The sequence below is a fragment of the Ovis aries genome, chromosome 7 (assembly GCF_016772045.2).
Source record: "Ovis aries strain OAR_USU_Benz2616 breed Rambouillet chromosome 7, ARS-UI_Ramb_v3.0, whole genome shotgun sequence".
In the NCBI taxonomy this organism is placed as follows: domain Eukaryota; kingdom Metazoa; phylum Chordata; class Mammalia; order Artiodactyla; family Bovidae; genus Ovis; species Ovis aries.
This window is the reverse complement of record NC_056060.1, coordinates 77,757,757-77,785,681: the sequence shown is the minus strand read 5'-3', so window position 1 is coordinate 77,785,681 and position 27,925 is coordinate 77,757,757. Positions and strand designations below refer to the sequence as shown.

General features: G+C 39.1%; 1 protein-coding gene across 10 annotated transcripts in view; it reads right to left on the bottom strand.

Annotated features, from left to right (window-relative positions):
- RAD51B (RAD51 paralog B) overlaps positions 1 to 27,824 on the bottom strand; it is a 632,024-nt gene extending 604,200 nt beyond the window's left edge. For 6 of the 10 annotated variants that reach the window (XM_060418204.1, XM_042252666.2, XM_060418203.1 and 3 more), the window contains exons 1-4: positions 26,184 to 27,824; positions 22,696 to 22,805; positions 21,363 to 21,476; positions 17,073 to 17,189 (exon numbers count right to left, since the gene is read on the bottom strand). In XM_060418204.1, the coding sequence (XP_060274187.1) occupies positions 17,073 to 17,189; positions 21,363 to 21,476; positions 22,696 to 22,779 (315 nt within the window). In that variant the 5' untranslated portion in view covers positions 22,780 to 22,805; positions 26,184 to 27,824. Of the gene's footprint in view, positions 1 to 17,072; positions 17,190 to 21,362; positions 21,477 to 22,695; positions 22,806 to 24,742; positions 24,771 to 25,333 lie in introns of those variants that run through there. The other 4 variants (XM_060418201.1, XM_042252667.2, XM_060418206.1 and 1 more) reach the window with 4 other exon arrangements.
- Between the last annotated feature and the right edge of the window lie 101 nt (positions 27,825 to 27,925).

The following is a 27,925-nucleotide window of genomic DNA, read 5'->3' as shown; positions in this document are numbered from 1 at the left end:
CAGGTTAGGTGGCCTGGTATTCCCATCTCTTTCAGAATTTTCCACAGTTTATTGTGATCCACACAGTCAAAGGCTTTGGCATAGTCAATAAAGCAGAAAAAAGTAAAATGATGATGTATAAATTTGAAGGTGATATTTGTGATACATGTAAGTGACAAAGTAGTAATATCTAGGAACATAAAGAATACTCATATTTTATATATTAGTTGTACAGAGTTTTTCAATCTAATAAACAATGAAAATAAATGAAAATGTACATTGTTTTTAAAACACTGATTTAAATATTTTGTAATCCAGCAACTGAAACAGTTTCTAAATTCTACTTATTATAGTACTCAATTGTAATGTCTCTGTAGTTGAGAAAAGATAATTGCAAAAGCTATTGTTCAGCTTTGGCTAATAAATGTTCATTTTCCCTCAGGTCAATTAATTATTCTTACAAACCAACCAAGATGTATTACACTTTAACATTTTTTAAAATTGATTTCAAAATCAAATGAAACTACTTGGAAGATTTCTTAAGAGTTTAGAAAATATTGTTAGAGTTTTTTCACAAGATATGTACATCTTTGAAGACAAAAACCACATTATAAAACATTCCCAAGCAGAAATTTGAATAATGTTCTGTATTTTGATCTCTGTCGTTTAATAAGCAGTCACTTTCTCACTCATTGTAAAAATATCACCTTTACTTTGAAGGGATGGAATAAGAGCATTCCATTGGTTGGCTGATTGCTTAATTTGCAATCTGCTAGGCGGCAAGTTACACAGTCACTTGTTTTACAAAAAGGATCAACAAATTTGACATATATTTTCATTTTAAACAAGTTTCACCCATTTTTAAATTCAACAGTTTTTTACAATCTTTGCTATGAGATAACCAAAGAAACTCTTGTGATTCAAATGATTTTCATGATCACTCCTCATCGCGTTACAGAGTACTATAAAGAGTCAATAAAAACTAGTCAGGTTTTCATAAAAATTGTATCATCCTGAAGCATTCTTCACACATATGACATCAACTGTGTTACTACAAACTAAGGATTATGTACCAGAAAAATGCAGAGAATTTTACAAATAACATCCATATACTCACCACCTAGACTCTGCAACTGCCATTTTATTACTATTATACTATTGTACGAGGCTTCCCCTGTGGCTCAGCTGATAAAGAACCTGCCTGCCAATGCAGGAGATGCAGGTTCAATCCCTGGGTCAGGAAGATCTCCTGGAGAAGGAAATGGCAACCCACTCCAGTATTCTTGCTTGGGAAATCCCATGGACAGAGGAGCCTGGAGGGCTATAGTCTATGGGGTCAAAAAGAGTTGGACACGACTGAGTGTGCATGCATATATACATATATTTATACTATTGTACAGTCTACTAAAACACTTGACTTCCCTGGTGGCTCAGACAGTAAAACGTCTGTCTACAACGCAGGAGACCTGGGTTCAATCCCTGAGTCGGGAAGATTCCCTGGAGAAGGAAATGGCAACCCACTCTAGTACTCTTGCCTAGAAAATCTCATGGACGGAGAAGTCTGGTGTCCATGGGGTCGCAAAGAGTTGGACACGACTGAGTGACTTCACTTTCACTAATACACTAGACTATCCATCAATCCATTCATTCATCAGTCCATCTTGGATGTTTTTAAATGTATTTCAAAGTAAGTCAGAGGCATAAATATACTTTCCCCTAAAAGTTCGATGTGTGTATCATTTACCTGAGTTTAATAAGTATGATTCCTTTTTCTTTTAAGGTAAATTTTCCACACAATGAAATGCCTGGATCTTGAGTGTTTCATTTGATGAACTGTAGCAAATGTATATATACATAAGCAATCTAGACCCCTATCAGGTCAGAATAAGAATATTACTGCCAGGAAATTCCCTCATAAACATTGTTTTATATTTAAGAAGTCATTTATTTTTGAGAATATATCTTCCTTGATATATCTTCACTTTTGTGGCTTAAAAATGATTTAGTTCATGTATCTCATTACTGAAACAGAATCTAGCTAAGAAGATAATCTGGGCCCTATTAGAAACTTGTGTACTTTAACTGTCTAGCATCTTTTCTCAATGAATAATTTGCTTTAATTCTTAATGCTTCACATCATTGGCAATGATTTCCAGCTGAAAGTATTTATTCCTAAAAGAATCCATGTAAGTTATTCCATGTTGCTTCCCCTGTCTTATGTCATCCATTTGACTTTCACAAAAGAACAGTTCAGTTCAGTCACTCAGTCGTGTCCGACTCTTTGCGACCCCATGAACCTCAGCACGCCAGGCCTCCCTGTCCATCACCAACTCCCAGAGTCCACCCAAACCCATGTCCGTTGAAGGTTGTCCCTAATGGTATTAAAAATGTGTTGCATTTGGTCTTTTGTTATTAAGAAACCCAAAAGAGGCTTTTCAATATCTAACATTAATTTTAGTGAAATTTTTCTAGATACTGACTATGTGTCGCATGACTTTAAACATCACTGAAAAACTTGTGAACGTTTGTCTTTCTGTGATGTATGTTTCTTAACAATGGCTTCCTACTATCACTATTTCAAGGAACAAAATAACAGAGAAAGTTTCATTATCAACAATAATGGAAATAATTCCATATATCGAATTGTTTTCTAATTCCAATTTTTTGGGATGTCCTTACAAATGAGATTAGACTGTCACTGATTTTTACTTCATTAATCATAGGAGAGTTATCACCTCTGACTTGTCCAGCTCTTTGCGACCCCATGGACTATAGCCCACCAGGCTCCTCCATCCATGGAATTTTCTAGGCAAGAGTACTGGAACGGGTTGCCATTTCCTTCTCCAGGGGATCTACCCGACCCAAGGATCGAACCCGGGTCTCCTGCATTGCAGGCAGACGCTTTACTGTCTGAGCCACCAGGGAGTCCCAACATGTAGGACTATAATCTACCCCAATATGTTGAAAATAAAGATATAAACAAGGTGTCTCTGTCAACCTTCTGTACCCTTTCCTCGTGGATTAGTACCTTACACATGACAGTAAAAGATAGGGATCAAGTGAGGATGCCATATATTAAATGTCACTTAAGGTTTATTTACGTTTTAGATGTAACACTAATAAAAATTCTGGTATTTTCTTCCCATAACCTAATGGGCCATGCTACATACTCTCCTTTGGAGACTGGCAGTTTTGAAGACCTCAAAACACCTTTCATTGACTTTTTTATCATCATCAAAGACAATATGGATCAAATTAACCACCAGATACCAGAGCAAAGGAAATATTCACAAATAAAGTTGAAAGTGGATCCTGAAAGTGAAAAATGATAGCTCTTCAGAATGTTAACCAATAGAGGAACAAAGGACTTCCTTTCAATATACACTATCTACCTATCTAGTTTCAGATATGTCCTCAAGACATATACAAGGCTGTATATTGTCACCCTGCTTATTTAACTTCTATGTAGAGTACATCATGAGAAACGCTGGGCTAGAGGAAGCACAAGCTGGAATCAAGATTGCTGGGAGAAATATCAATAACCTCAGATATGCAGATGATACCACTCTTATGGCAGAAAGTTGCTAAGCTAAGTTGCTTCAGTTGTGTCCGACTGTGCAACCCCATGGACGGCAGCCCACCAGGCTCCCCTGTCCCTGGGATTCTCCAGGCAAGAACACTGAAGAGGACCTAAAAAGACTCTTGATGAAAGTGAAAAGAGGAGAGTGAAAAAGTTGGTTTAAAGCTCAACATTCAGAAAACAAAGATCATGGCATCCGGTCCCATCACTTCATGGCAAATAGACGGGGAAATAGTGGAAACAGTGGCAGACTTTATTTCTCTGGGCTCCAAAATCACTGCAGACCGTGATTGAAGCCATGAAATTAAAAGACGCTTACTCCTTGGAAGGCAAGTCATGATCAACCTAGATAGCATATTAAAAAGCAAAGACATCACTTTGTCAACAAAGGTCCGTCTAGTCAAGGCTATGGTTTTTCCAGTGGTCATGTACGGATGTGAGAGTTGGACTATAAAGAAAGCTGAGGGGCGAAGAATTGATGCTTTTGAACTGTGGTGTTGGAGAAGACTCTTGAGAGTCCCTTGAACTGCAAGGAGATCCAACCAGTCCATCCTAAAGGAGATCGGTCCTGGGTGTTCATTGGAAGGACTGATGTTGAAGCTGAAACTCCAATACTTTGGCCACCTCATGCGAAGAGCTGACTTTTGAAAAGACCCTGATGCTGGGAAAGATTGAGGGCAGGAGGAGAACGGGACGATAGAGGATGAGATGGTTGGATGGCATCACTGACTCAATGGACACGGGTTTGGGTGGACTCCGGGAGTTGTTGATGGACAGGGAGGCCTGGCGTGCTGCAGTTCATGGGGTCGCAAACAGTCGGACATGACTGAGTGACTGAACTGAATTGAAAGATTTAATTAGATCTTTAGATATGTTCTGAGATTTAAATAGCTTAAACCTATGAAATACTTTTAATATTTAGTGGAAAGGTGAAGCAAGCCCTCAACTTAAAAACATTTTTTAAGATGTTATGTGAAAATATTTAGTCAAGTATAAAATACCATGAAAATGTACGGTAGTATCTTTATCATTTCACTTTCAAAGAAAACATGTTTTTAAAAAATCTGAAGTTAAACGAGTGCAACCGGCATTTTACCTGCTTCATTATTTTTATGTACTGATTCAGTAGTCTTGAGAAAAGTAGAACAGCACGTGGATACCATAAGATTTTGGGGTTCATTCGGCTTTCTATGTTTGCTTTACTTTGCTTTTAAATTTGAATATTAACATTTTCTTTAAGTAAACTATAATAAATAACTTCTAATTCTTTAGCAATCTCAGATCCTTTTCATATATTTTTCCTCTCTTTCTAGCCTCAAAAAATACGCTGTATGCAATTTTTAAAGGTTGGCTAGAGTTAAATTTCATTATTTTTTCAAGTTTACTTAGTGGGTTAAAACATTTCAACATTAATAATTTTTAGCTTCAGATAGTTTAGCTCTGACTTCTAGCAGCCAAACCACAAAATTTCAAATTGTGTTCAGTTCCCAGGTTCAGCTCCAATGGTGGTTAGAAAGAGCGAACATGCCAAACCAGAATAGTCTAAGTGATTGCTTCTTGGAAACTCAAAGTGAATACAGCATTTACACACAGAAGACACTGGTAAAATACGATTAGCTTCATATAGTTAGAGCCTGAGTTTCAACAATCCTGACTGAGAAATGTAAAAGAACAGAAAGGAAACATCCAGTAGTGAAGATCACTAGAATATCAACAAAGAAGCAAATATTAGCAATTGCTTTAAAGGGGAAAGAATCATTACCAAGAAAGAAAGAAATTGTGGGTGGATGTGTGCTCAGTCGTGTCTGACTCTTTGAGACCCCATGGTCTGGAGCCCGCCAGGCTCCTCTGTCCATGGGATTCTTCAGGCTAGTATACCGGGGTGGGTTGCCATTTCCTCCTCCAGGGGATCTTCCTTCCCAGAAATCGAACCTAAGACTCCTGTGTCTGCTGCACTGGCAGGCAGATTCTTCACCATTGAGCCACCTGAGAAGCCAGTTTAACTATTCTGAAGTGAAAATGAAGCCTAGTCATTTTAGTCTCAAAAGAGAACAAGTAGTAGAGATGAATGTGAAACCCAGACCTAGTAGGACCCAAAATCTTACCAAGTAACTCTCCCCCACATTCAAAATGGGGTCAAGAGGATGGGGCAATCCACCAAGCCAATATTTTGCAGAGAAAATTTAAGGACTGGCTGGTTCTGATCTGAGAAATGAGCATGTGGAAACATCATCTTTTTTACATCATCTTTTTAATGGCCTCCTTCCCCAGCATCCAACTACCTGTCTCCATGTGCTCTGCGATTATGTAGAACTACAATTAGGTTTTCAAACCTAAAGAATTCTTTTTTAAAGTCACTCTTTGAATCCCAAAGCAAACAAAAAGCAAACAATCTCAGAACAGTCAGGCAGCTGTTTGCCTTGTGAAAGAAACTTTCGTCTTTAAAGTTATTTTATATCAACAAGTGGAAGCTTTTATATTTTAAATTCTCTCTACAACTCTCTCTTACTCCATACTGACAATTGCTGTTTTTAAAGTAAATGGAAAGGTAAGGGGAAAAAAGAAGGCAGGGTAACAGAGTAGAAAAAGAAAACAAGAGGACATGAAAATGACAAGTACCCCAAGATTCACATTAAAGAAAAAAAAAAATCAAAGTGTCGAAACATTACCATGTGTAAAATAGATAGGCAATGGGAATTTGCTGTATGACCCAGGGAACTCAAACAGGGGCTCTGAATCAACCTTGAGGGGTGGGATGGGAGGGAGGTGGGAGGAAGGTTCAAGAGGGAGGAGACATATGTATACCTATGGCTGATTCATGTTGATGTTGACCGAAAACAACAAAATTCTGTAAAACAATTATCCTTCATAAACTTTAAAAATAAAACTCAAAAAAAAATTTAACAATCATATAATATGTGCCATATAAAAGACTCTATGAAACCTTTATGGAGAAAGATACTCATTTCTAAATCAGGAAATGAGTGAAGAATTAGGAACAATGATTCAATCAACCACATATGCTAAACTCCTGTCTTAGGACAGAGGCCTGGTTATCTTGCCTTCAAAACACAGGGCAGGATAAACAAATCCTGTCAGCAGATGATGTTCCAGGAATGCAGATTAGAAATCTCTCCCTAGTTTCCCTACTGCTGCTGCTGCACGTGAACAGACCAGAACCTGACTGCAGCTTGAAAAAGAGAGGAGACCCACCCTGACAGACCTGCAGACCCCTGAGCAAGAAAAATGACTATCTGCTGCTGTTGTAAGCAGAGTAAGCAGCCAAAATTGACTGATAAAGCATGTATGTCTTATATTTCATTGTTTATGCATCTCTATACATGCCAAGACCTTTGTGGACACTTGAATTTACAAGCCTTGACTTATTGTCTCCTGTGATCTTAGACAGCCCACCCAGTCAACAAGAAACAAGCAGAACTGTTCTAAGGAAAGATAAGGAAGCCAAAAGAGGAGTCTGGCATTCTGCCTGTACCTTTTTGGGACAGAGGAGCAGTCACCTCCAAAGCAAAACTGCCCCCTTCGAGGAGGACACCTAGTCTCCTTAAATCATGAACAAAGCATAGAAACGACTCAGGAAACACAAATAATGTAGACACGTGCCACATTGTGTCTCATTATTTAGAGCAAGGATCTGGGTATAATCATTTTTCTTAAATGTTATAAAGATTTGGCGGTGCTTCACAGGTTTACCCGCCCAGAGGTACTCTCCAACCAACATATGCAGATGCCGTATCTCTTTTCATTGACATGAGTTTGGACCAGTTTTCTACTCCTATAATCTCTGGATTACAATATGAAAATAACTTTTTTTAATGATCCCTTTAAACACAACCTTTAATTTTACCTAATTATATCAGCATCTGTATCATGCATTCTCAGCAGGGGTGACAGTGACCTCAAGGGCAAAACTTGGTTTTGCTCAGAAAGATGTTACTCTCTTTTCCATATAAAGCACAGATCTATACACAGTACATAAGCAGATATATAGTATATCTACGTGAAACAGGAGGGAAGAGGGCAGGGCACACCCTTTTAAAGAATGACAGGACATGACAAAGACTGGTTAGAACTAACTAGGTCCAAGATGGTACATGAGCCAACTTCCAGCAAACCTTGAGTCTCATTATGTGCTCATGGTAACATCAGTTAAGTTGCTCAGTCGTGTCCCACTCTTTGCGACCCCAAGGACTGCAACACGCCAGACTTCCCTGTCTATTACCAACTCTTGGAGCTTGCTCAAGCTCATGTCCATCAAGTCAGTGATGCCATCCAACCATCTCATCCTCTGCCATCCCCTTCTCCCCCTGGTAAAATAACATGCTAAATGACACACCCACCAGCATCATAACAGTTCTGAGGCCAACCATAGAAGGTCAAAAAGTGGGTGGTGGCCCAATACCTGGAAACCCCCACCCCTTCCACCAAATAACTGGAATAATGCCCGACTCATTAGCCTATGAAATTATCCAGCCCATAAAAACTACCCACATCATGTTTCGAGGCTCTCTTGCTCTCTCTTTCTGAGATGGTCCACACTCTGTGGAGTATGTTTCTCTCTAAATAAAGCCACTTCTTACCTATCATTTTGTCTCTAAATTCTTTCATGACAAAGCAAGAACCTTAAATTCACCGGCAACAATTAAAATCTCGGGTGGGGGTGGAAGTGTTACTGGGGGAAAAAATGACTAAAAAGCTCCTTAAGGGGTGGTAATGAACAAAGATTGAGAAACACTGATCTGATCTATATTACCTCATATGAGAAGGCTACCATTACATGGTCTGATCTCCACATAACGTAAATATTTAAAGTTTAAACTTCAAACATATCTTCCCTACCAATACTGTCATAATAGATGTAGAATTATCTGCTTATATATTCCATAAGTAAGGGATTTGATGTTCTCTGGGAATGAGACAAAGCCCTGTAGCTCACTTCCATTAGTGATTCAGCACAGTTGGTTTCCCTTTGATTTCTCCTCTGCTGCTTCTGCCTTTGGCATGAGTAGCACTTCTCTAATTCCACTTTTAATCTTGGTACTGTAGCTGAACGTACACAGATTCAGGGCAGTTCACATAAATCAAAACCGATGATAAATAAATTAGGTTGTTTTGAAGTCGGAGTCAGGAAAGAGCAGCTATAAAAGTGACAGCAGAATGTTTCCAGATTTATTCTTCCCCCCTCAAGTCACCCCCAGGCCTGGTCGAAGTTTACTCAACTAGATGCCTTACATCTTATCTTCACCAGATCTAACTTCTGCCTGATATCTGGGATGCTCGGTTTGAACTTTTCACCAGAAACAAAGATCGAGCAACACAACTCATTAGACATCTCCTCTGAGATCTGCATGAGCCCTCTATTGCTATGTAACAACTGACCACAAACTAGCAGCTTTAAAACAATCCTGTTTATTATCTTACAGTTCTATAGGTCAGGGAGCTGCTTTGGAGGCATCTTCCCCACTCCAGGGAAGTTTTCAGATGATGGCAGCCTCAGCCAGCATCTTGATTGTAATCTCCTGAGACACCAGAACTGAAAACAGCCAGCTAAGCTGCTCCTGAATTCCTGACTCAGAAACTGTGAGAGATAATAAACATTTATTGATGTGTTTAGCCACTAAGTTTTGGAATGGTTTGTTAAACAGCGGTTTAACATAGTTCTATACGTCTGTAGATAAAGAATCAGAGAGGAATGACTTTAAAACTTATGAGAAAAAAAACTCCTAAAATAATCGCTGATGTTTATTAATAAAGAAATCAATTAGGTAGAAAAATCATATTTCTTAAATGTACTATTTTGATAATTTGAAAAAAACAAATGGCATACAAATGAAAATAAGTACCGTACTGTGGAAGAGCAGTAACATTAAAAGTTACTGAAGTTTGGCTTATTCCAAAACCACAGAGTCTGACAGTGGAGGAGAGGCAGCAGAAACGAAAACATTAGAGTAAAAAAGTGCTTAAAAATAAATAAATGAAAACAAATTCATTCATTCAGTTAACATTTACTATGTACCTTCTACATATGCTAATTGGAGAGGAAAATGGCAACTCACTCCAGTATTCTTGCCTGGGATATCTCATAGACAGAGGAGCCCGGCAGGCTACAATCAATGGGGTTGCAAGACTCGGACATTACTGAACAACTAAACCAACACCACCACATGTGCTAATATTAGATGCAAAAATAAGAAGAAAAAGACAATTCCTGCCTACTTGGAATTTATTCTCCAATGAAGACATACATTAACTAATCACACAAACAGTAAAATTGTAACAGTGAGAAGTACTTACATAGAAGAACCATAGTACATGTCAGTTCTCAAGGAATATACAATTCTGTTGATTTAAACATAATCAAATAGGCTCAAAATACTCAAAATAACAGAACTACAAGTAAATTTGTTAACAATATAATGGACTATTTTAACAAGCTTCTCTGGATTAGTATTAAGTCGGGTTAAGAAAAAAATCAGCAAAGATAAAGAAGAGTTGCACAACCCAAATTCCAAGCTTAACTTAACTGTCATAGGCAAAACAATCGTTAGAGAATAATCATTCTTCTCATGCACACTTAGGACACTTACAAAAGTTAATCACATGTTAATCCTTAAAACAAGAAAAATTCCAAGAATCAGTATCACACAAAATTCTTTGACTAAAATGCAAATAAGCTAGCAATTTAATTAAAATGTGAAAGAAAATTTAATTAAATAATTTAGATATTCAAAAATTCCCCAAAAAATCATGAGTGAAAGAAGTAATTATAATGAAAAATTTTAAATACTATGAGAACTAAATAAAAATGAAAATACTTCATCACACAAACACAAAAAGAATGCAACAGCTCAGAGTAAAAGGAAGAAAAACTGAAAATAATTTAGGAAGTTGGAGGGAGGGGGAGACGAATCCCAGAAAAATACAATTAGATAGAGGGAGATAAGAAAATAATCAATCACTGAAGTAGAAGACAGAGAAAAGATAGAAAACCAACAAAGAACCAATAGTTCTTTGAAAAGACTATAAAATACTCAAACATTTGACCAGGTCTTTTTAAAAGGAAGGGAAAGAGAAGACAAAGAAGTAACCGTAGAAAATGAGAACAGGGAGAGCAGGTAGAAACACATTAAAACCAGATTTAAAGATGAGAATACAATGATAAACTTTACGACAATAAATTTTAAAACTTAAAGAAAATGGGCAAATCTCTAAAAATATCATTCACTAAAACTACTTAAAAAGAAATTAAAAACCTGAATAGTCTTTTAATCATTAAAGGAATTTATTTCATTGTTTTTATTTTCCCACAGGGAAAATACTAAGATCAGACACTTTTTCAGGAAACTTATATCAAATTTTCAAGAAACAATGTACAAGCTATTACAGAACGTAAAAAAGGGAAGATAGTCCACAAATCATTCTATCAATTAGCTCAAAATAGATCACAGAAAAAAATAACTCAAAATAGACCACAGACTGTATGCAAAACCTAAATATAAAACTCTAGAAAAAGATATAGCAAAAATCTTTGTGTCCCTGGCCAGACAAAAAAATTCACAGAGTTGACACCAAGTATAAAGGAAAATACCAATAGACTAGACTACAAAATTTAAAACTTCACAAGCTGCCATTAAGAAAATGAAGAGAGAAGCCATAGATTGGACTGCAAATTATGTATCTGATAAAAGACTTGTATCCAGAGTATACAAAGAACTCACAACTCAGTAACAAGAAAACAACCGATTTAAAAACAGGCAAAAGATTGGAACAGATATTTCATTTCTAAAAAAACATACAAATGGTTATAAGTACATGAACAGGTGTTCAATGTCATCAGTCACTGGGAAAATACAAATTAAAACCACAATGAATACTACTAACACTCACTAGAATAGTTAAAATGATAAACAATACTAAGTGTTGGTGAGGATATGGAGAAATAAACTATCACGCATTGCCGGTGAGAATGTAAAATGACACAGCCACTCCAGAAAGCAAATTTGGCCGTTGCTTAAAAAAACTAAACATACACCTAGCATATGATCTAGCCATTCCACTCCTAGGAATCTACCCAAGGGAAATAAAATCCGATATCCACACAAAAATATGGCGTATTCCTGATAGAAAAAACTATAAACAATCTAAGTGAACATCAACTAACAGTTGGATAAACAAAATGTGCTATAACCATACCATGGAATAACATTAATGTTGTCGTTCAGTGGCCCAGTCGTGTCTGATTCTTTGTGACCCCATGGACTATAGCACACCAGGCCTCTCTGCCCTCACCATCTCCCAAAGTTTGCCCAAGTTCATGTTCATCGCATCCATGATGCCATCCAGCCATCTCATCCTCTGAAACCCTCTTCTGCCCTCCATCTTTCCCAGCATCAGGGACTTTCCCAGTGAGTCAGCTGTTCATATCACATGACCAAAATACTAGAGTTTCAGCTTCAGAATCAGTCCTTCCAACAAGTATTCAGGGTTCTCCAGCACCACAGTTCAAAGGCATCAATTTTTCAGTGCTTTGCCTTCTTTACAGTCCAGCTCTCACAACCGTACATGACCACTGGGAAGACCACAGCCTTGACTATATGGACCTTTGTCAGCAGAGTAATGTCTCTCTTCTCAATACACTGTCTTGGTTTGTCATAGCTTTCCTGCCAAGAAGCAAACATCTTCAGTGGTGGCTACAGTCACCAGAGTGATTTTAGAGCCCAAGAAGAGCAAATTTGTCACTACTTCTACCTTTTCCCCCTGTATTTGCCATGAAATAATGAGGTCAGATGCCATGATCTTAGCTTTTTTAATATTTAGTTTTAAGCTGACTTTTTCACTCTCCTACTTCACCCTCATCAAGAGGCTCTTTAGTTTCTCTTCGCTTTCTGCCATTAGGGTGGTATCATCTGCATATCTGAGGTTGTTGATGTTTCTCCCGCTTCTCTTGGTTCCAGCTTGTAACTCATCCAGCCTGGCATTTCTCATGATGTGCTCACCATATAGATTAAACAAACAAGGTGACAGCAGACAGCCCTGTCATAATCCTTTCTCAATCTTGAACCCATCAGTTGTTCCATACAGGGTTCTAACTTCTAACTGTTGCTTCTTGACCTGCGTACAGATTTCTCAGGAAACAGGTAAGATGGTCTGGTAATCCCATCTCTTTAAGAGCTTTCCACAGTTTATCATGATCCACAGAGACAAAGGCTTTGGTGTAGTCAATGAAATAGAGGTAGATGTTTTTCTGGAATTCCCTAGCTTTCTCTATAATCCAGCGAATGTTGGCAGTTTGATCTCCGGTTCCTCTTACTTTCTAAACCCAGGTTGGACATCTGCAAGTTCTTGATTCGCATAATGCTGAAGCCCAGCATGCAAGATTTTAAGCATGACCTTACTAGCATAGGAGATAAGTGCAACTGTCCGATGGTTAGCACATTCTTTATTACTACCCTCCTTGAGAACTGGGAGGAGGACTGACCTTTTCCAGTCCTGTGGCTGGAGTGATATTAATATTACTCAACAATTAAAAGGAAGAACCTTCTAATACACGTTACAACATGAATGAACCTAAAAACATCATGCTATGTGAAAAAACACAAACACAAAAGACTATATATTATACAATTCCATTTAAATGAAATGTTTAGCAAAGGCAAATTTACAGAGACGCCAAGTAGATCAGTGAATGCCTAGGGCTGAGAATGGGAGTAGGGATTAACTATAAATGGGCACGAGAGAATGTTTTAGGATAATGGAAATGTTCTAAAAGTGGACTGCGGTGATGGCTTACCATAAATCCACTAACACAACTGAATTATACACTTACAAACATTGACTTTCATAGTATTTAAGTTGTACATTAATAAAATTATTTTTTAAATAGCCAAATGATTTATTAAAAGAAAAGAAATTCAAGCTCATTAGTAATCACTGTCTATGGGGTCACACAGAGTCGGACACAACTGAGGCAACTTAGCAGCAGCAGCAGCAGCAGTAATCAGGAAAATGAAAACAAAGACAGGAAGAAATTAAGAAGTCAGATAATACCAAGGCAAGAAGACATGGAGCATGAGGTATTCATGTACATCACTGGTAGGAAATTAAACAAGCACAACCACTCTGGAAAATAATTTGTCCTGATTCTGCAGAGTTACCTATGTACATACTCTATAACCAGCCATTGCTGTTGCTGCTGCTGCTAAGTCGCTTCAGTCGTGTCCAACTCTGTGCGACCCCATAGATGGCAGCCCACCAGGCTCCCCTGTCCCTGGCATTCTCCAGGCAAGAACACTGGAGTGGGTTGCCATTTCCTTCTCCGATGCATGAAAGTGAAAAGTGAAAGTCAAGTCGCTCAGTCGTGTCCGACCCTCAGCGATCCCATGGACTGCAGCCTTCTAGGCTCCTCCATCCATGGGATTTTCCAGGCAAGAGTACTGGAGTGGGGTGCCATTGCCTTCTCCAAACCAGCCATTACTCCAAGGCAAATACCCTCAACAGGGACCAGACAGTAAATATATTAGGTGTTTCAGACCATGAGATCTCCGTCACAAGTACCTCAACTCTGTCTTGTATCTCAAACAAAGCCACAGACAAAATGTAAACAAATGAACAAAGCTGTGTGACAATAAAACTTTATTTACAAAAAACAGGCAGCTAGCGAGATTTGACCACTAGGAAGTAGTTTGCCAATCCCTGCTATAGAGAAATACTTGTACATGTGATCCAGGAGACATGTACAACACTTTTCACAGGACTTATTTATATTAGCAGCAAACTGGAAACAACCCAAATGTTCACTTACAGAAAAAGGGATTAAAAAAAAGGCCATATTTTTCTAAATGGAGTATGATATAGCAATGAAAGTGAATTATACTCTGGCTTCCTGCAACAACATGGATAAATCTTACAAAATAATATTAAGTAGAAAAAGCAATTCATAGAAGAGATATGCTATGATTTAATCATCAATATATGATGTAACAGAGCTCAAAGAGCAAAGTAAATAAAATGCTACATTTCCTATGTACATGGGTGATTAAAAAAAAACTACAGGTATAAGTAACCACTGGGGAAAAAAGCATAGAAATGGTAGACTCACTGGGCTGTACGCCTGACACTAATATTAATATAATATTGTAAGTCAATTCTTACAATATTCAACTATATCATAACTAATTCAACTATATCATAAACAATTGAAGTATTCAACTATACTTCAATTTTAAAAAACTACAAGAATGGCAGAAATTCCGGATGGAAGTTACCTCCCAACAGAAAGCCAAAGATAGGATCAGGGCCCAAAGCTGATTTCAATGATATTGGTATTGTCCTGGGGTTTGTATTGGGGTCACAGGCTCATAAATGTTAATAATTTACACATGCAGGAAGTATTTAATATTGTATATGGAAGATATATATTAAATTTTTGTTTTTAATAAAAAGTAAACAATCTCTGTAATCAGCTGAAAAGTCCCAAAAAAGATTGCAGAGGCTACCTGTGGCTGGAAGAGAAAGTAAAGAACTTGCCACTAATAAGCAATCAGGGTATTTATATTCCATGCCATCCTATCAGATCATGAAAAAACATCTCAGGGCTTGTAATACCTCTTGAATTCGAAAAGAATTTATAAAAGCTACATGAAAAAGTTGACAAAGGTCCGTCTAGTCTAAGCTATGGTTTTTCCAGTAGTCATGTACAGATGTGAGAGGTGGACTATAAAGAAAGCTGAGCACCGAAGAATTGACGCTTTTGAACTCTTGAGAGTCCCTTGGACAGCAAGGAGATCCAACCAGTCAATCCTAAAGGAGACCAGTCTTGAATATTCATTGGAAGGACTGATGTTGAAGCTGAAACTCCAATACTTTGGCCACCTGATGGCGAAGAACTGACTCACTGGAAAAGACCCTGATGCTGGGAAAGGTTGAAGGCAGGAGAAGAAGGGGACGACAGAGGATGAAATGGTTGGATGGCATCACTGACTCAATGGACATGAGTTTGAGCAAGCTCTGGGAGCTGGTGATGGACAGGGAAGCCTGGCATGCTGCAGTCCATAGGGTCACAAAGGGTCGGACACGACTGAGTGACTGAAACTGACTGATGTGAAAAAGTATTGAAAACTACTCCAAAACTTCAAACAGAAAAAAGTATTTGTCGGTTAATCATCTTGAAGTTCAATTTTTTTCTATCTAAATAAGTAAGTTTATAACTATGGCTCACACTTGTTATAAAACTTTTTTTTCATAGACCTATTTCAAGAAAGATCTAGAGTGCAAGGATTATGGAAGATAGGATTTTGGCACCATCTGGTGGCAGTGCACTGCAACAGCAGATTCTAATTTCTTTTTAATATTAAATCTCTCACTGGTTCATTTACTAGGCATAGAACATACATTTTTAAATCTTTCTTGGAAGTCAGGAAATAAAACAAGGCTTACTATCTAAAACAGGTTCTATATCTTCAAAGAAAAATATCTACAGTTAAATTTATGCCTATCACAATGCTTTAAGCATCTACTCTTGTTAAAAGTTTGTTTCACACATCTATGCCCCTAGAACTCTCAGGAAAGGAGGCCTTTAGGACTGCACTGGTAAACACAGCCTACAGAGTCACCACATCAGGACCACTAAACACATCAATGCAGTTTTCAGGGAAAAAAACCTGTTGTTGTTTTAAAATATCCTCAAATTGTTGACACTCCATTCAAAAGGTAGAGCTTAATTTGCCTTTACTTGAACATGGACTGGACTTAATGACCTGCTTCTAAAGAGAAGAAAGTGGCAGAAATGATGGTGTGTAACTTACAAAGCTAAATCATCAAAGGAATGGCCATTTCCATCTTGCCTGGGGGAGTCAGACATCGTGCCACGAGGAGATTCAGGCAGCCTACAGGGAGCTCTCCAGGGGAGAATCATGACCTCCTGCCAACAACCAGCACCAACCTGTCCCCTCGCACCCCTCACCAGTATCTCCAAGCTAAGCCAGTCCCAAAGAAACAGAAATCGGTGTTTACTGTCGTGGAAGCCACTTAGTTTGTGGGTAATTTGTGATGTAACAATAAATAACTAACACAACTGATTACTTCCTACAACCAAATTTTATCTTTAACAGGGAGTAAAAATAGCTCATTTCAGCATAATACTGAAATTTACCTGCACATAAATAAAATTTCAAATTTTCCTTCCTAATACACTAAGCAGAGATCCTGTTCTAATTCCCCCCGAATTGTTTCCTATTATTTCATAATATTCAATTTCTAATTCAGAGAAACAACCACCCAAGTAGATTTCGGTCAGTCAGCCAGGATTTTTAGAACATCTTCCTTTTGGTAAACCTATGCTAGTACCACCAGGGACTGAGTGGAGAACCCTGCCCTTGAGGTGCTTACAATTTAGATGAATAGTCATGAAATAATTTATATGTCTTAATTACACTTTTTCCCCTGGTTCTGAAGGTTCTAGGTCAATGTTGGAAGGTTTGGAAAGTGTCTTCTTTACCTCTGTGAGGGATCCACAAGCTACACCACCATGCAGGGCTTCGTCCAGAGCAGGCAGGGTCGTAGACAAAAATGCTGATGAGTGAGCAGCACACCTCTGTGTCTTTATCTCATACGCCTGATCAAAGAAAAAGTCAAGTTCTTTTCAACCTCCATATTTATTCAAAAACAGAAGCCAACTCCGAATTCAAATTTCAGCAGCTAGAACCCAACTCGTGTTTTTTTCCTTGTATTACTTATTTATTCTACAACTATTTACTCTGTGCCATGGACTGTGCTGGGCTTCCCTTGTGGCTCAGCTGGTAAAGAATCCACCTGCAATGTGGGAGACCTAGGTTTGATCCCTGGGTTGGGAAGATCCCCTGGGGAAGGGAAAGGCTACCCACGCCAGTATTCTGGCCTGGAGAATTCCATGGAGTGTATAGTCCATGGGGTCGCAAAGAGTCGGACATGACTGACCAACTTTCACTTCACATGGACTGTGCTAAATTTGAAGGCTGTGATATAAAAGACAGAGCCCCTACCCTCCCAGGACTTATAGCCAACTAGAGACTTTGAAACTAGGACTAGAGAGCAGGCAATTACAATACAGTTAAACACAAGCTACTGTGATAGGGCAAGTGGAGACTGGCAAGTGGATGTGTCCAGGTCCAATCACCTGATCTGAATTTTGTGATCAAGGGAAGATCTGGATGTCTGAGCTAAAACCTGAAAAGGCTGTGAGATGGGCAAAGGAAATGTGCATGTTCCTGCCAAAGAGACAAGAATGTAGGAAGAGAGGTCAAGGAGCAAGAAATAAGAAATGGAAACTAACGGGAAATTGCAAAACAGAAAGAGGTGATTTAGAATGGCTGAAAGATGGAGCATGGTCGTGAGATGGCATGGCAAATGAAGAGGCTGGAGAAATAAGCAGAGGCTGCATCAGAGGAATCTTGCTGAAGTGTGGCATGTAGGCTGAGAGCAACAGGGAGTGACACGATCAAGCTACCGTTTCAAACCAAGCTTGGTATGTGAAGAACAGCTTGAAAGCAGGTGGTGTGGACTAAGATATGGACCCTCAAAAGAAAGCCGTATCAAATCCTTGGAACCTGTGATGTCACCTTAGTTGGAAAAAAGGTCTTTGCAGAAGTAGTTGACATAATTACATACCTACCAGCAATGTGCAAGTAATCTCTAACATTAAAAATTACTAGTATTAAATTACCCAAATAAACTGAGGTCAAGCCACAGAATCGTAATTATTTATTCACTCATTCATTCAACAAATACAAATTAATTGCCTAGTGCATGCTATATAATATGATAAGCTCTGGGAATAGAGTAGTAAACCAAATAGACATAGTTTCTACCCACTTAAAGCTTACAATTTAATAAACCTAGGTCTCAAATCCAAGCTCTTCTGCCTCTATGAGGACACAGGAGACCAACATATTAATACAGGGTTGGCCAAAAAGTTTTATCAGTAACTCCACCAGTTTTCTTCTTCGGTGGCTGCTTCTCAGATCCATCGTTGTCTGATCTGATCTTTAAATGCTGACTGACTCGGGACTCGGCCTCGGGCACACTTACTTTCTTACTGTGCATACTTTCTAGGCAATCTCCCGTCCATCTTCATGATTTTGACTACCATTTTCATCCTGATGACTCCCCAGTGCACGCTATCCCTCAAGCTTAGGTCCACATATTTATCTGCCTACTTCATACATTCATTCAGTGTTTCACAAGTGCCTAAATTCAGCAAGTACTAACAAATCCATGATCTGCCTCCCTCAAACCTGATCCTCTTCCAATATTCCTTATCTCAGGAAATGGTACCATCCAGTCTCATAGAGCAAAATCAAGGAATCATCTCTGACCCTTTCCTGTACCTCATCACGACCCACAGACAAATCATCACCAAATCCTACTCATGCTACCTCCTACGTATCGCTCATGGTAACTGACATTATACCGTTGACATTAACACCACACTAATAGTCCAGGTCACAATCTGTCTGGAGTATGGTCACAGATACCTAACTAGTCTACAAATATTTCCTTGTTCCTTTTCAATCACTTGTCTATGTTTAAAGACTGAGTTTTTTAAAAACACATACTAGATTACTCCCTTTGATGACTTATCATTGCTCTCAGAATAAAGTCCAAAATCCTTAACAGGCCTGCAGGCCCCAATGACCTGACTCTGCTTGCTTCTCCAGCTTCATCTCTCGCCCCTCTCTTCCTTGCTATGTTCACTCAGACCAGCCTGACCTTCTTACCATACAAGCACCATTCTCCTGCTCTTCACAGGGTCTCTGCATTTCCCACTCACTGCTTGCAAGCCCTTCCCTGCTCCCCTCCCTTCCCAGTCCCTTTGGCTGTCTCTCTCCTGTTCATCCATCAGGTTTCAGCTGAAGTGTTGGTTCCGTGAGGGAGCCCTTGCTGACCCCTGCACTAAGCAATGTCCCTTTCAGTTTCTAAGCTCTTTGTACTTTTCTCTGATAGGACTTACCATTACTACAATTAATTAATCATTTATACAATTGTTTGTTTAATGTCCGACTGTTCCCACTAGCAGAGAAGGCAATGGCACCCCACTCCAGTACTCTTGCCTAGAAAATCCCATGGACAGAGGAGCCTGGTAGGCTGCGGTCTATGGGGTCGCTAAGAGTCGGACATGACTAAGCGACTTCACTTTCACTTTTCACTTTCACGCATTGGAGAAGGAAATGGCAACCCACTCCAATGTTCTTGCCTGGAGAATCCCGGGGACGGGGGAGCCTGGTGAGCTGCCATCTATGGGGTCGCACAGAGTCAGACACGACTGAAGTGACTTAGCAGCAGCAGCAGTTCCCACTAGACTGTAAGCTACAGAAGGGCAGAAAACTTTATCAATCATCTTCACTACAATATCTCCAGTAACCGACACATCCATGGCTAGCACTCAATAAATATTTGTTGAAGGAATAAATGGCTGAATAAATAAATTAACAAAACAAAAAATCTTTGTGAGGGAATGAACTAAGGCTAATCCAATATTTAAGGCAGGACTCTAAAGAATGACTGTTATGAAAGTAAATGTACAACAAAGGAGAAAGATGGCTCCTTGAACTGACAATTGGAATGGCAGTGACATTGCAGCTGAAACTGGTGAAGGACGTGGAGATTAAAGGTGAATTGTGGAGATTAAAGGTGAATTTCCTAGCCATCATCTCCTGCTTCATTATCTGACTAGGAATATGCAATACATATTGAATCACAGATGTCAAATTAAAAGGTTCTCTTGGTGCTTTACAACTTTCAAAACAGTGAAATTTGAACCTCCTAATGAAATCATCACATATGATTTTAACTCTTTAACTTCTCCCATAAAACAAAGTGGGCTGTTCAAAGCTACTTATCTTTGTTGAAACCAATGACAAAGCTAAGACTAGTGCCCATTTCTAATTCCGATTCTTAGTCACCTTCTGATGATTCTGCCTTTAAAGTATTTTCCTTAGATCACAAGCAAAACCGGAACAAAAGAAAATACTCAATCTGTTCATTGTTTTCAAAGTTTCAAATGACACTAATATTCCTTCCTTCCTCCACAGAGTTGGATCCTCCTTTATTGCTCAGTGGTTACCAGATTTCAATATAACATGGTAAGTAGTTTACAACCCACACAAATAAATACATTTGCAAAACACTGGACAGATTTTCAGGTAACTCTTACACTGAGAAAATGAGACATTTTCTACCATGCACTAAACCTACATTTTGAAAAGCTAAAGGCATGACACAGAAAGTATGAAATAATAGTACAACTTGATGTGGGCTTATTTCAAAAGACTTTAACTCCTCTCAGGAGTGAGGATAAGTTTTAAAGCATTATTCATTCAATCAATAAGTCAGTGTGAGTCCAATATGCATACTCTGAGATGTAGAGTAGAGTAATGATGATGGTAAAAGTTAGTATTATAGAGACAGGGACATTCTAAAATTAAGAGTATATTATAGTTTAACCATGAGGTTCACAAATCCTTCCCAAACAAGTAAAAGAGAAAGATGACCTTCTGAAATAACACTGCCAGCTACAGAGAAAAAAAATTCCTGTTATCTCTCATTCCCGTAACTGTCTCCCATGAGCTTATAAATAACATAAATTTATTCTCATTAGAGGACTAACTCTTACATTGTGAGGGTTGGTATTTTTGAGGTGTTCATCTCTATTTTTGCTTTTACCTTATCCCCTAAAAGATTTTAAAGAGAATACAGAAGCTTTTCAAAATAAAAATCATAACCAAACCATAATTCTAAAATACATATATACCGTTTGCATCTGTGGTGCACAGGCCCTGCTAACCACACACAGAAGTTCATGGACAGCTTGATAACTAAGGCCAGTCATCTTCATAAGCTCCAGTGGGGAAAGACATAGAAAGTCCTAAAAAACATAAAGAGACTACTTTAAATATACATATATAACAGAGATACTGGAATTAAAAGGAAGCTTTCAACTGACACTGTCCATGTGCAAATAAAAGCATAATTTATTGTAGATCAGTTTGTATGTTTCTTATAGTATTTTCCTCCTAAATATTCCTTAACTAAAAGATACGACATAATCTTATCTTCTAAACATCCAATTTAGTATATATCAAAGGACACACCAAGTAAAAATACATAGCAGCAGAAATCAGCCCAAATGGATATGAGCAGTGCCCCTGTGCCCAAAAGTTTGGACACAAACAGACACCCAGATATGAAATCAGTTTCATCCTAAGCTATAAGATTATTCAGAGGGAGTATTTAATCACTGAGAGAGAATAAAACCAACTGTGGACTGAAATGTTAAATATCATATTTTTAATTGTGTTTCAAAGTATGAACATGAAGGTTATCCAATGTATAACAGAGAAAGCAAAGATATCATTAACACACAAAGCAATTGAAAAAAACAAAAAACTCCAGCATTCTCTAAAAGTCCATCTTATCAAGGATTAATTCCTAATGTAAAATGTTAAATCTAATTTAACCTCCTAAGAGGGATTTGCTTTACTTTTGTGCTTAACTATACAACATCCACTTTATATATTTTTCTCACTCCACCGATAGAAAAATAATTCTAAAAATTTTTCTTGCTTTCAAGAGAAATTATCTATTTTGAATATTGTCTCCTCATTTGAGTCATATTTCTCATGTAACTACAGAATTTCTTTCACAAGGACAAAACTTCTCTAGAATCCCAAATAAATGGCCAGGTGTATTTCACCTTCTGCCATGAGCATTCTCCTAACCCAATCCTAACTAAAATGCAAAACTCTTGAAATGAAATCACATTTGGAAATACAAGGTAAGTGGTTTGTTATTTTGAATTAGCAAGCACCATCATTTATCTTTTTTTATAAACCTAAATGTTCATATTTCAGATGCAATTAAGAGTTATTGGGAGGGAGGTTCAAGAAGGAGGGGATACCTATGGCTGATTCATGTTGATGTATGGCAGAAACTACAACAATATTTTAAAGCAATTATCCTCCAACTAAAATAAACACGTTTTCTAAAACTTGAAGCAAAATTTTTTTAAGAAAAGAGTTATTTAGGTCACGTAAGATTAATTTGCACTTAAGGTTTCTCACTGAGAAAAATTAAACAAATTGTACCTGACAGGTAACAATCTGATGTCTGTTCAGACGATCACACAGCTCTTGTGATAAACCCACTCGTCTTAGTTTCTTGCTACCCATGCCTCCAGATGCACAAGAAAAAGAACCTTGAAAAAACATTGGGAAATAGCATAAGCAGTAGCAGATGGGCTATCCACAACACTCTACAAAATAAAACATTTTCAAGCCTCTCCATATATAAAATGAAATGTATGGTATTTAAAATATTACTGATAAAATAAAAGAAGGCTATAAATCTTTCTAAATACTTTAAATAGGGGAGATTACTGTTTGTCAAACATGGAAAAAAGCAATGTAAGAATCTGCATTTCACAAAAATTATTTAAAAACTTATTACACAAATATAATAATACCAGCGTCTGCCTCCAATGCGGTAGACCTGGGTTCGATCCCTGGGTCGGGAAGATCCCCTGGAGAAGGAAATAGTAACCCACTCCAATATTTTTGCCTGGAGAATCCCATGGACAGAGCAGCCTGGTAGGCTACAGTTCACAGGGTCGCAAATAGTCGGACACGACTGAGTGACTTCACTTTCTTTCCTTTCTTTCTTAAGATTTTCAGTTCATTCATAAACTTTATTTGGATGTGTAATTAACACAAATATTTCCAAAGAGCAGTCCCAGAAAGTCTGCTTTCATTGCACTGAAACAATAATAAATTTATTGACCACCTTCTATGTATCAGGCACTGTTTCAAAGCTTTACATCAATTGCCACATTTAAGCTTCTCAACAGCCCTATAAGAAAGGTTGATGACGGATCCTATTTTTACATATGAGAAAACCAAAGTCTGGAAAGGTTAGCCATTCCACTGTTACCAGAAAAAGTAAATGGTAGATCCAGAATTTGAACCCAGGAAGTCTGACTCTGAGGCCTATCCCTCTTCTACAAGTCCATAATCATACTGAACCTCTCTTTTAGGAGTCAGAACATTCTGAATCAACAGATTTTGTTATTTCAGGTGTTATTTGCAAACTGAAATTTTTTTTATTATACTAGCTGCTCACATTCCCACATGCAATTAAATGTCACTCTTGCTGTTGAACCCTGTGAGGACTAAATGAGGCTCATGAAATATATGCCTTCAGAGAGTTAGAACAGAATCACTGTGATTCTCTTAATAACACAAGCAAAGGAGAAGCTGTATTATACTCAGATGGCAGAATATCCTCTGGATAAAGTAGAAACAGGGACTCTTCATTGTTCCAGGAGATGAAACAATAAAATGATCAGAAAAAGAGTCACATTTGGGAACTATTCACTGAGAATGTAGATATTTATTTCCAATACCAGGGCCCAAATTTCTAATCAGATTAACACTCTTTCTCTCTCCCTCATCTTTCTCTCTCTCACACACACATCCCTCCCACAATCACAAAGTAAATCCTCATTTCACTCATAGGGAATTTGTCAGTGTTGGGTTTTGTGTCTCCAATAGAAAGTTTACCAAGTGACATCTGCTGAATCATTGCCCAGGGTCTTCACATACCAGGTAGCTCTGAGCAATGACATCATTTTGACTAATAAATTCAACCCAAAAAGGAGAACAGGGCTTCTCTAGTGGCTCAGGGATAAAAGAATCCACCTGCCAATGCAAGAAACGCAGGTTTGATCCCTGGATAGTGAAGATCCCCTGAAGAAGCAAATGGCAACCCACTCCAGTATTCTTGCCTGGGAAATCCCATGGACAGAAGAGCCTGGTGGGCTATAGTCCATGGGGTCACAGAGAGTCAAACACGACTGAGCGCACACAAACACATCACTTGCCTAGACTACTCATATTGCCTCTGGTCACTCTCTGCCCTGCACACCCACCCCTCAACCGACAAAAAAATAAATCGTTTGTTCCTTCCACAGATGCTTCTTAAGCACACCTTCTGCTGAGTGCTGTGCCACAAGAATCACTTTAGTATACTTCTCCCCTTCGGAAACCCACAGTAAAAGATGAAAAGGAATATATATACAAATAACTAGTCATGCAGCAAGTATTGTCATAGGAATTTAAATGTGCTATGGCAACTCACTCCAGTATTCTTGCCTGGAGAATCCCCCGGGCAGCTACAGTCCATAGGGTGACAGAGTCGGACACGACAGCAACAAGAACACACATACTCAGATGGAAGCAGAGAGGAGTAAGCACCAAACTGACCCACAAGTCACAATCCTGTCAGAGGTAGCCTCCTAAAAATGTGCTCCAATCCCGTCACTCTCATCCTTTCAAACTGCCCATGGGACCATGAGACCACAGGATAAACTCCACATTTCTTATGATGGCCTAAAGCCTCTTGGCAAACTGGTCCCTCACTTTCCTCTCATTCATATATCAGATTGCAAGGCCCAGATTCTGACCTTTCTGGTAAAATCACTTGCCTCCCAGTACCTTACTTTCCTCATCTGAAAAACAGACATCGTGGAAATCCTACTTTGCAGGAATGTAGTGAAGGTTAGAGGATGTGGATGGTGCCTGGCTCCTAGTGCTAACAATTACTATTAATTCATTCAGCAAAACCAGCATTTGCGACCTCAGGTGACCTGCCTTCCAGCCATAACATTGATAGGTTACATAAGGGCCATCCTGCCTCCCTGATTTTCCTCCACAAAGACTTCCTGCTTACTCTCTTTCTCTCCAATGTTCTCATCACACGGTGAACTCATTTGTTCGATAATCTTATTAACACGCTGTTATGGCTTGAACGTTTGTTTCTTCCACGTTAAATCCATGCCCTGCCTATATGTGTGAGTGCATGTGCACGAGGGTGTGAGGGAAGAAGTTCGATCCTGGAAAGTGAATGCTCTTCTTATCAAGAAAAGAAAAATCCTTACGATAGAAAATTGTGAATTAACAATAATAGCTAATATTTCTTGAGCCCTTATTACATGCCACTTTTCCAAGAACTCAGATTTTTACCCCATTTTATAGTTTGATACCGAGGCACTGAGTTGAAAAACTTAAGCAAAGCCTAACATCTAGCACAAGGTGGAGTCTGCATTCGAACCCAGGTATCTGACTCCATATTCCACACTATTAAGTACCTCTTAATTCAACAACACCTGAAGACAGGCAGACACTCAACTTCCCTTAATGACGGGCTCTCCTTCCTAGACCTCAAACTGCCCACACGTGGGAAGATGGATGGACATCAAGAGGCGAAAACATCACCCCAGAATCCCTTAACAGCTCTTCCCAACAAGGTGCAGCTTCCACGCAACCCCCACAAAGGAAGACCAGACCCCCTAAGATCTGCGGCTGGGCTCAAGATAAGATCCCAATGTACCTAAGGGGGCGTGCGTCTGCACCCAAGAGTGGCTCTCCACTCCCCCGATATCAACAACACGTGCCCAGAGAGGGAGTAGGAAATACTAAGCGCACCCCATTCCCCCAAACCGCCCGCAACAGGAAACTTTCCAGTACCGGGTTCTGCAGCATCCAACTTTCAAAGTTTCCCCTATCCCTTACACACTTACCCGCGGAAAGCGATGGAAAGCAATAACCGAAGCCCTGGTTGGGTCGTCACCCTGGGGAACTATCCAATAAAAGGTAGGCACAGGCCCAGGGCGGCTCCGCTGCTTGCTGGGAATTGTAGTTCACACTCTCTAATATCGGTGAGTCCCAGTCAATTTCTCATTATAGTGATTATCAAAACCCGGTGGAGGAATGTCAGCAAGGAGAATACGATGCCAGGAAATAACTTTAAGTTTCTATTCTTTATTTTGTCACTTCATTTAAAAGCTGCTTAATGGACCAGAAAGACACGTCAATTTTCTGAGAATAGACGAGAATCCACCAATCATCCAAGTTTTGGAAGATAATTTTTGGGTTGCTTTGGTTTTTTCTCCGCCTTTAGTGGTGAAATAGTTTGGAAAATATTCAATGAAACTGCTCAAGCCAAAAACATGTAATGGGGAAAAGTCCGAGTCTATAGTTGAAGAACATGACGGAAACCAGAAAGTTCAGTATAAAAACAGCTGTGATGAGGAAACCTAGTAAATTGTTTTAAGACTCGATTTCAGATTATTATATTTGAAAATGGCTTTTTGCTAATTCTTTGCTCTCATCTCCCCTGTGCATACCTCTGTGTTATCATTTAGCCCACTGCATCGTAACTATTGACCTGTACCCCTCAGTAGACTGTGATCTCTTTGAGGACAAGGACCACATCTTCTTCAGCTTCTAAAGTAGAGTCTAGCGCACTTCACGGTTGTCGGTTCAGTTCAGTTCAGTTGCTCAGTTGTATCCGACTCTTTACAACCCCATGAACTGCAGCACGCCAGGCCTCCCTGTTCATCACCAACTCCCCGAGTCCACCCAAACCCGTGTCCATTGAGTCGGTGATGCCACCAAGCCATCTCATCCTCTGTCGTCCCCTTCTCCTCCTGCCCTCAATCCCTCTGAGCATCAGGGTCTTTTCAAATGAGTCAGCTCTTCACATCAGGTGGCCAAAGTATTGGAGTTTCAGCTTCAACATCAGTCCTTCCAATGAACACCCAGGACTGATCTCCTTTAGGATGGACTAGTTGGATCTCCTTGCAGTCCAAGGGACTCTCAAGAGTCTTCTCCAACACCACAGTTCAAGAGCATCAATTCTTTGGCGCTCAGCTTTCTTTATAGTCCGACTCTCACATCCATACATGACTACTGGAAAAACCATAGCCTTGACTAGACGGACCTTTGTTGACAAAGTAATGTCTCTGCTTTTTAATATGTTGTCTAGGTTGGTCATAAGTCGGAAAATGAGCAAATACATAACGGGAGTTAAGCAGAAGGAACTGGAAATTCAGAACGTAGGGTTCCAGAATTATAAGGGAGTCCAAGTGGACGGAATAATAACGAAGGACTTAAGTCTCCTTGATCTGGGTATCCCCAGGGCGTGGCAAAGCACTGTCACTGGCTGGCGCTAGGTAAACGCTAACTTCAAACTAGGAGGAGAAAAGAAAACAAAAGAAAAAAGATCAAGGCACACAGCTATTCCTGCCACTCGCTCCATCGAAGGCAAAACGGAAGGTATCAAGCGGAGGAACTGTCAGAACTGTGAGGGATGGTCCTAAGGCACGTATCTGGTATCGCTTTCCCAGCTGGCTAGCTTCCTCGGGTCCTGAGGTAGAGTCACGTGACCCAAACAAATATGGCGCTTTATTTGCATCTTTCCTCCATTGACCAATTACAGTAGCCGATGTCAATCCTCATTCCCGCCTCCCCCTCACCCCCC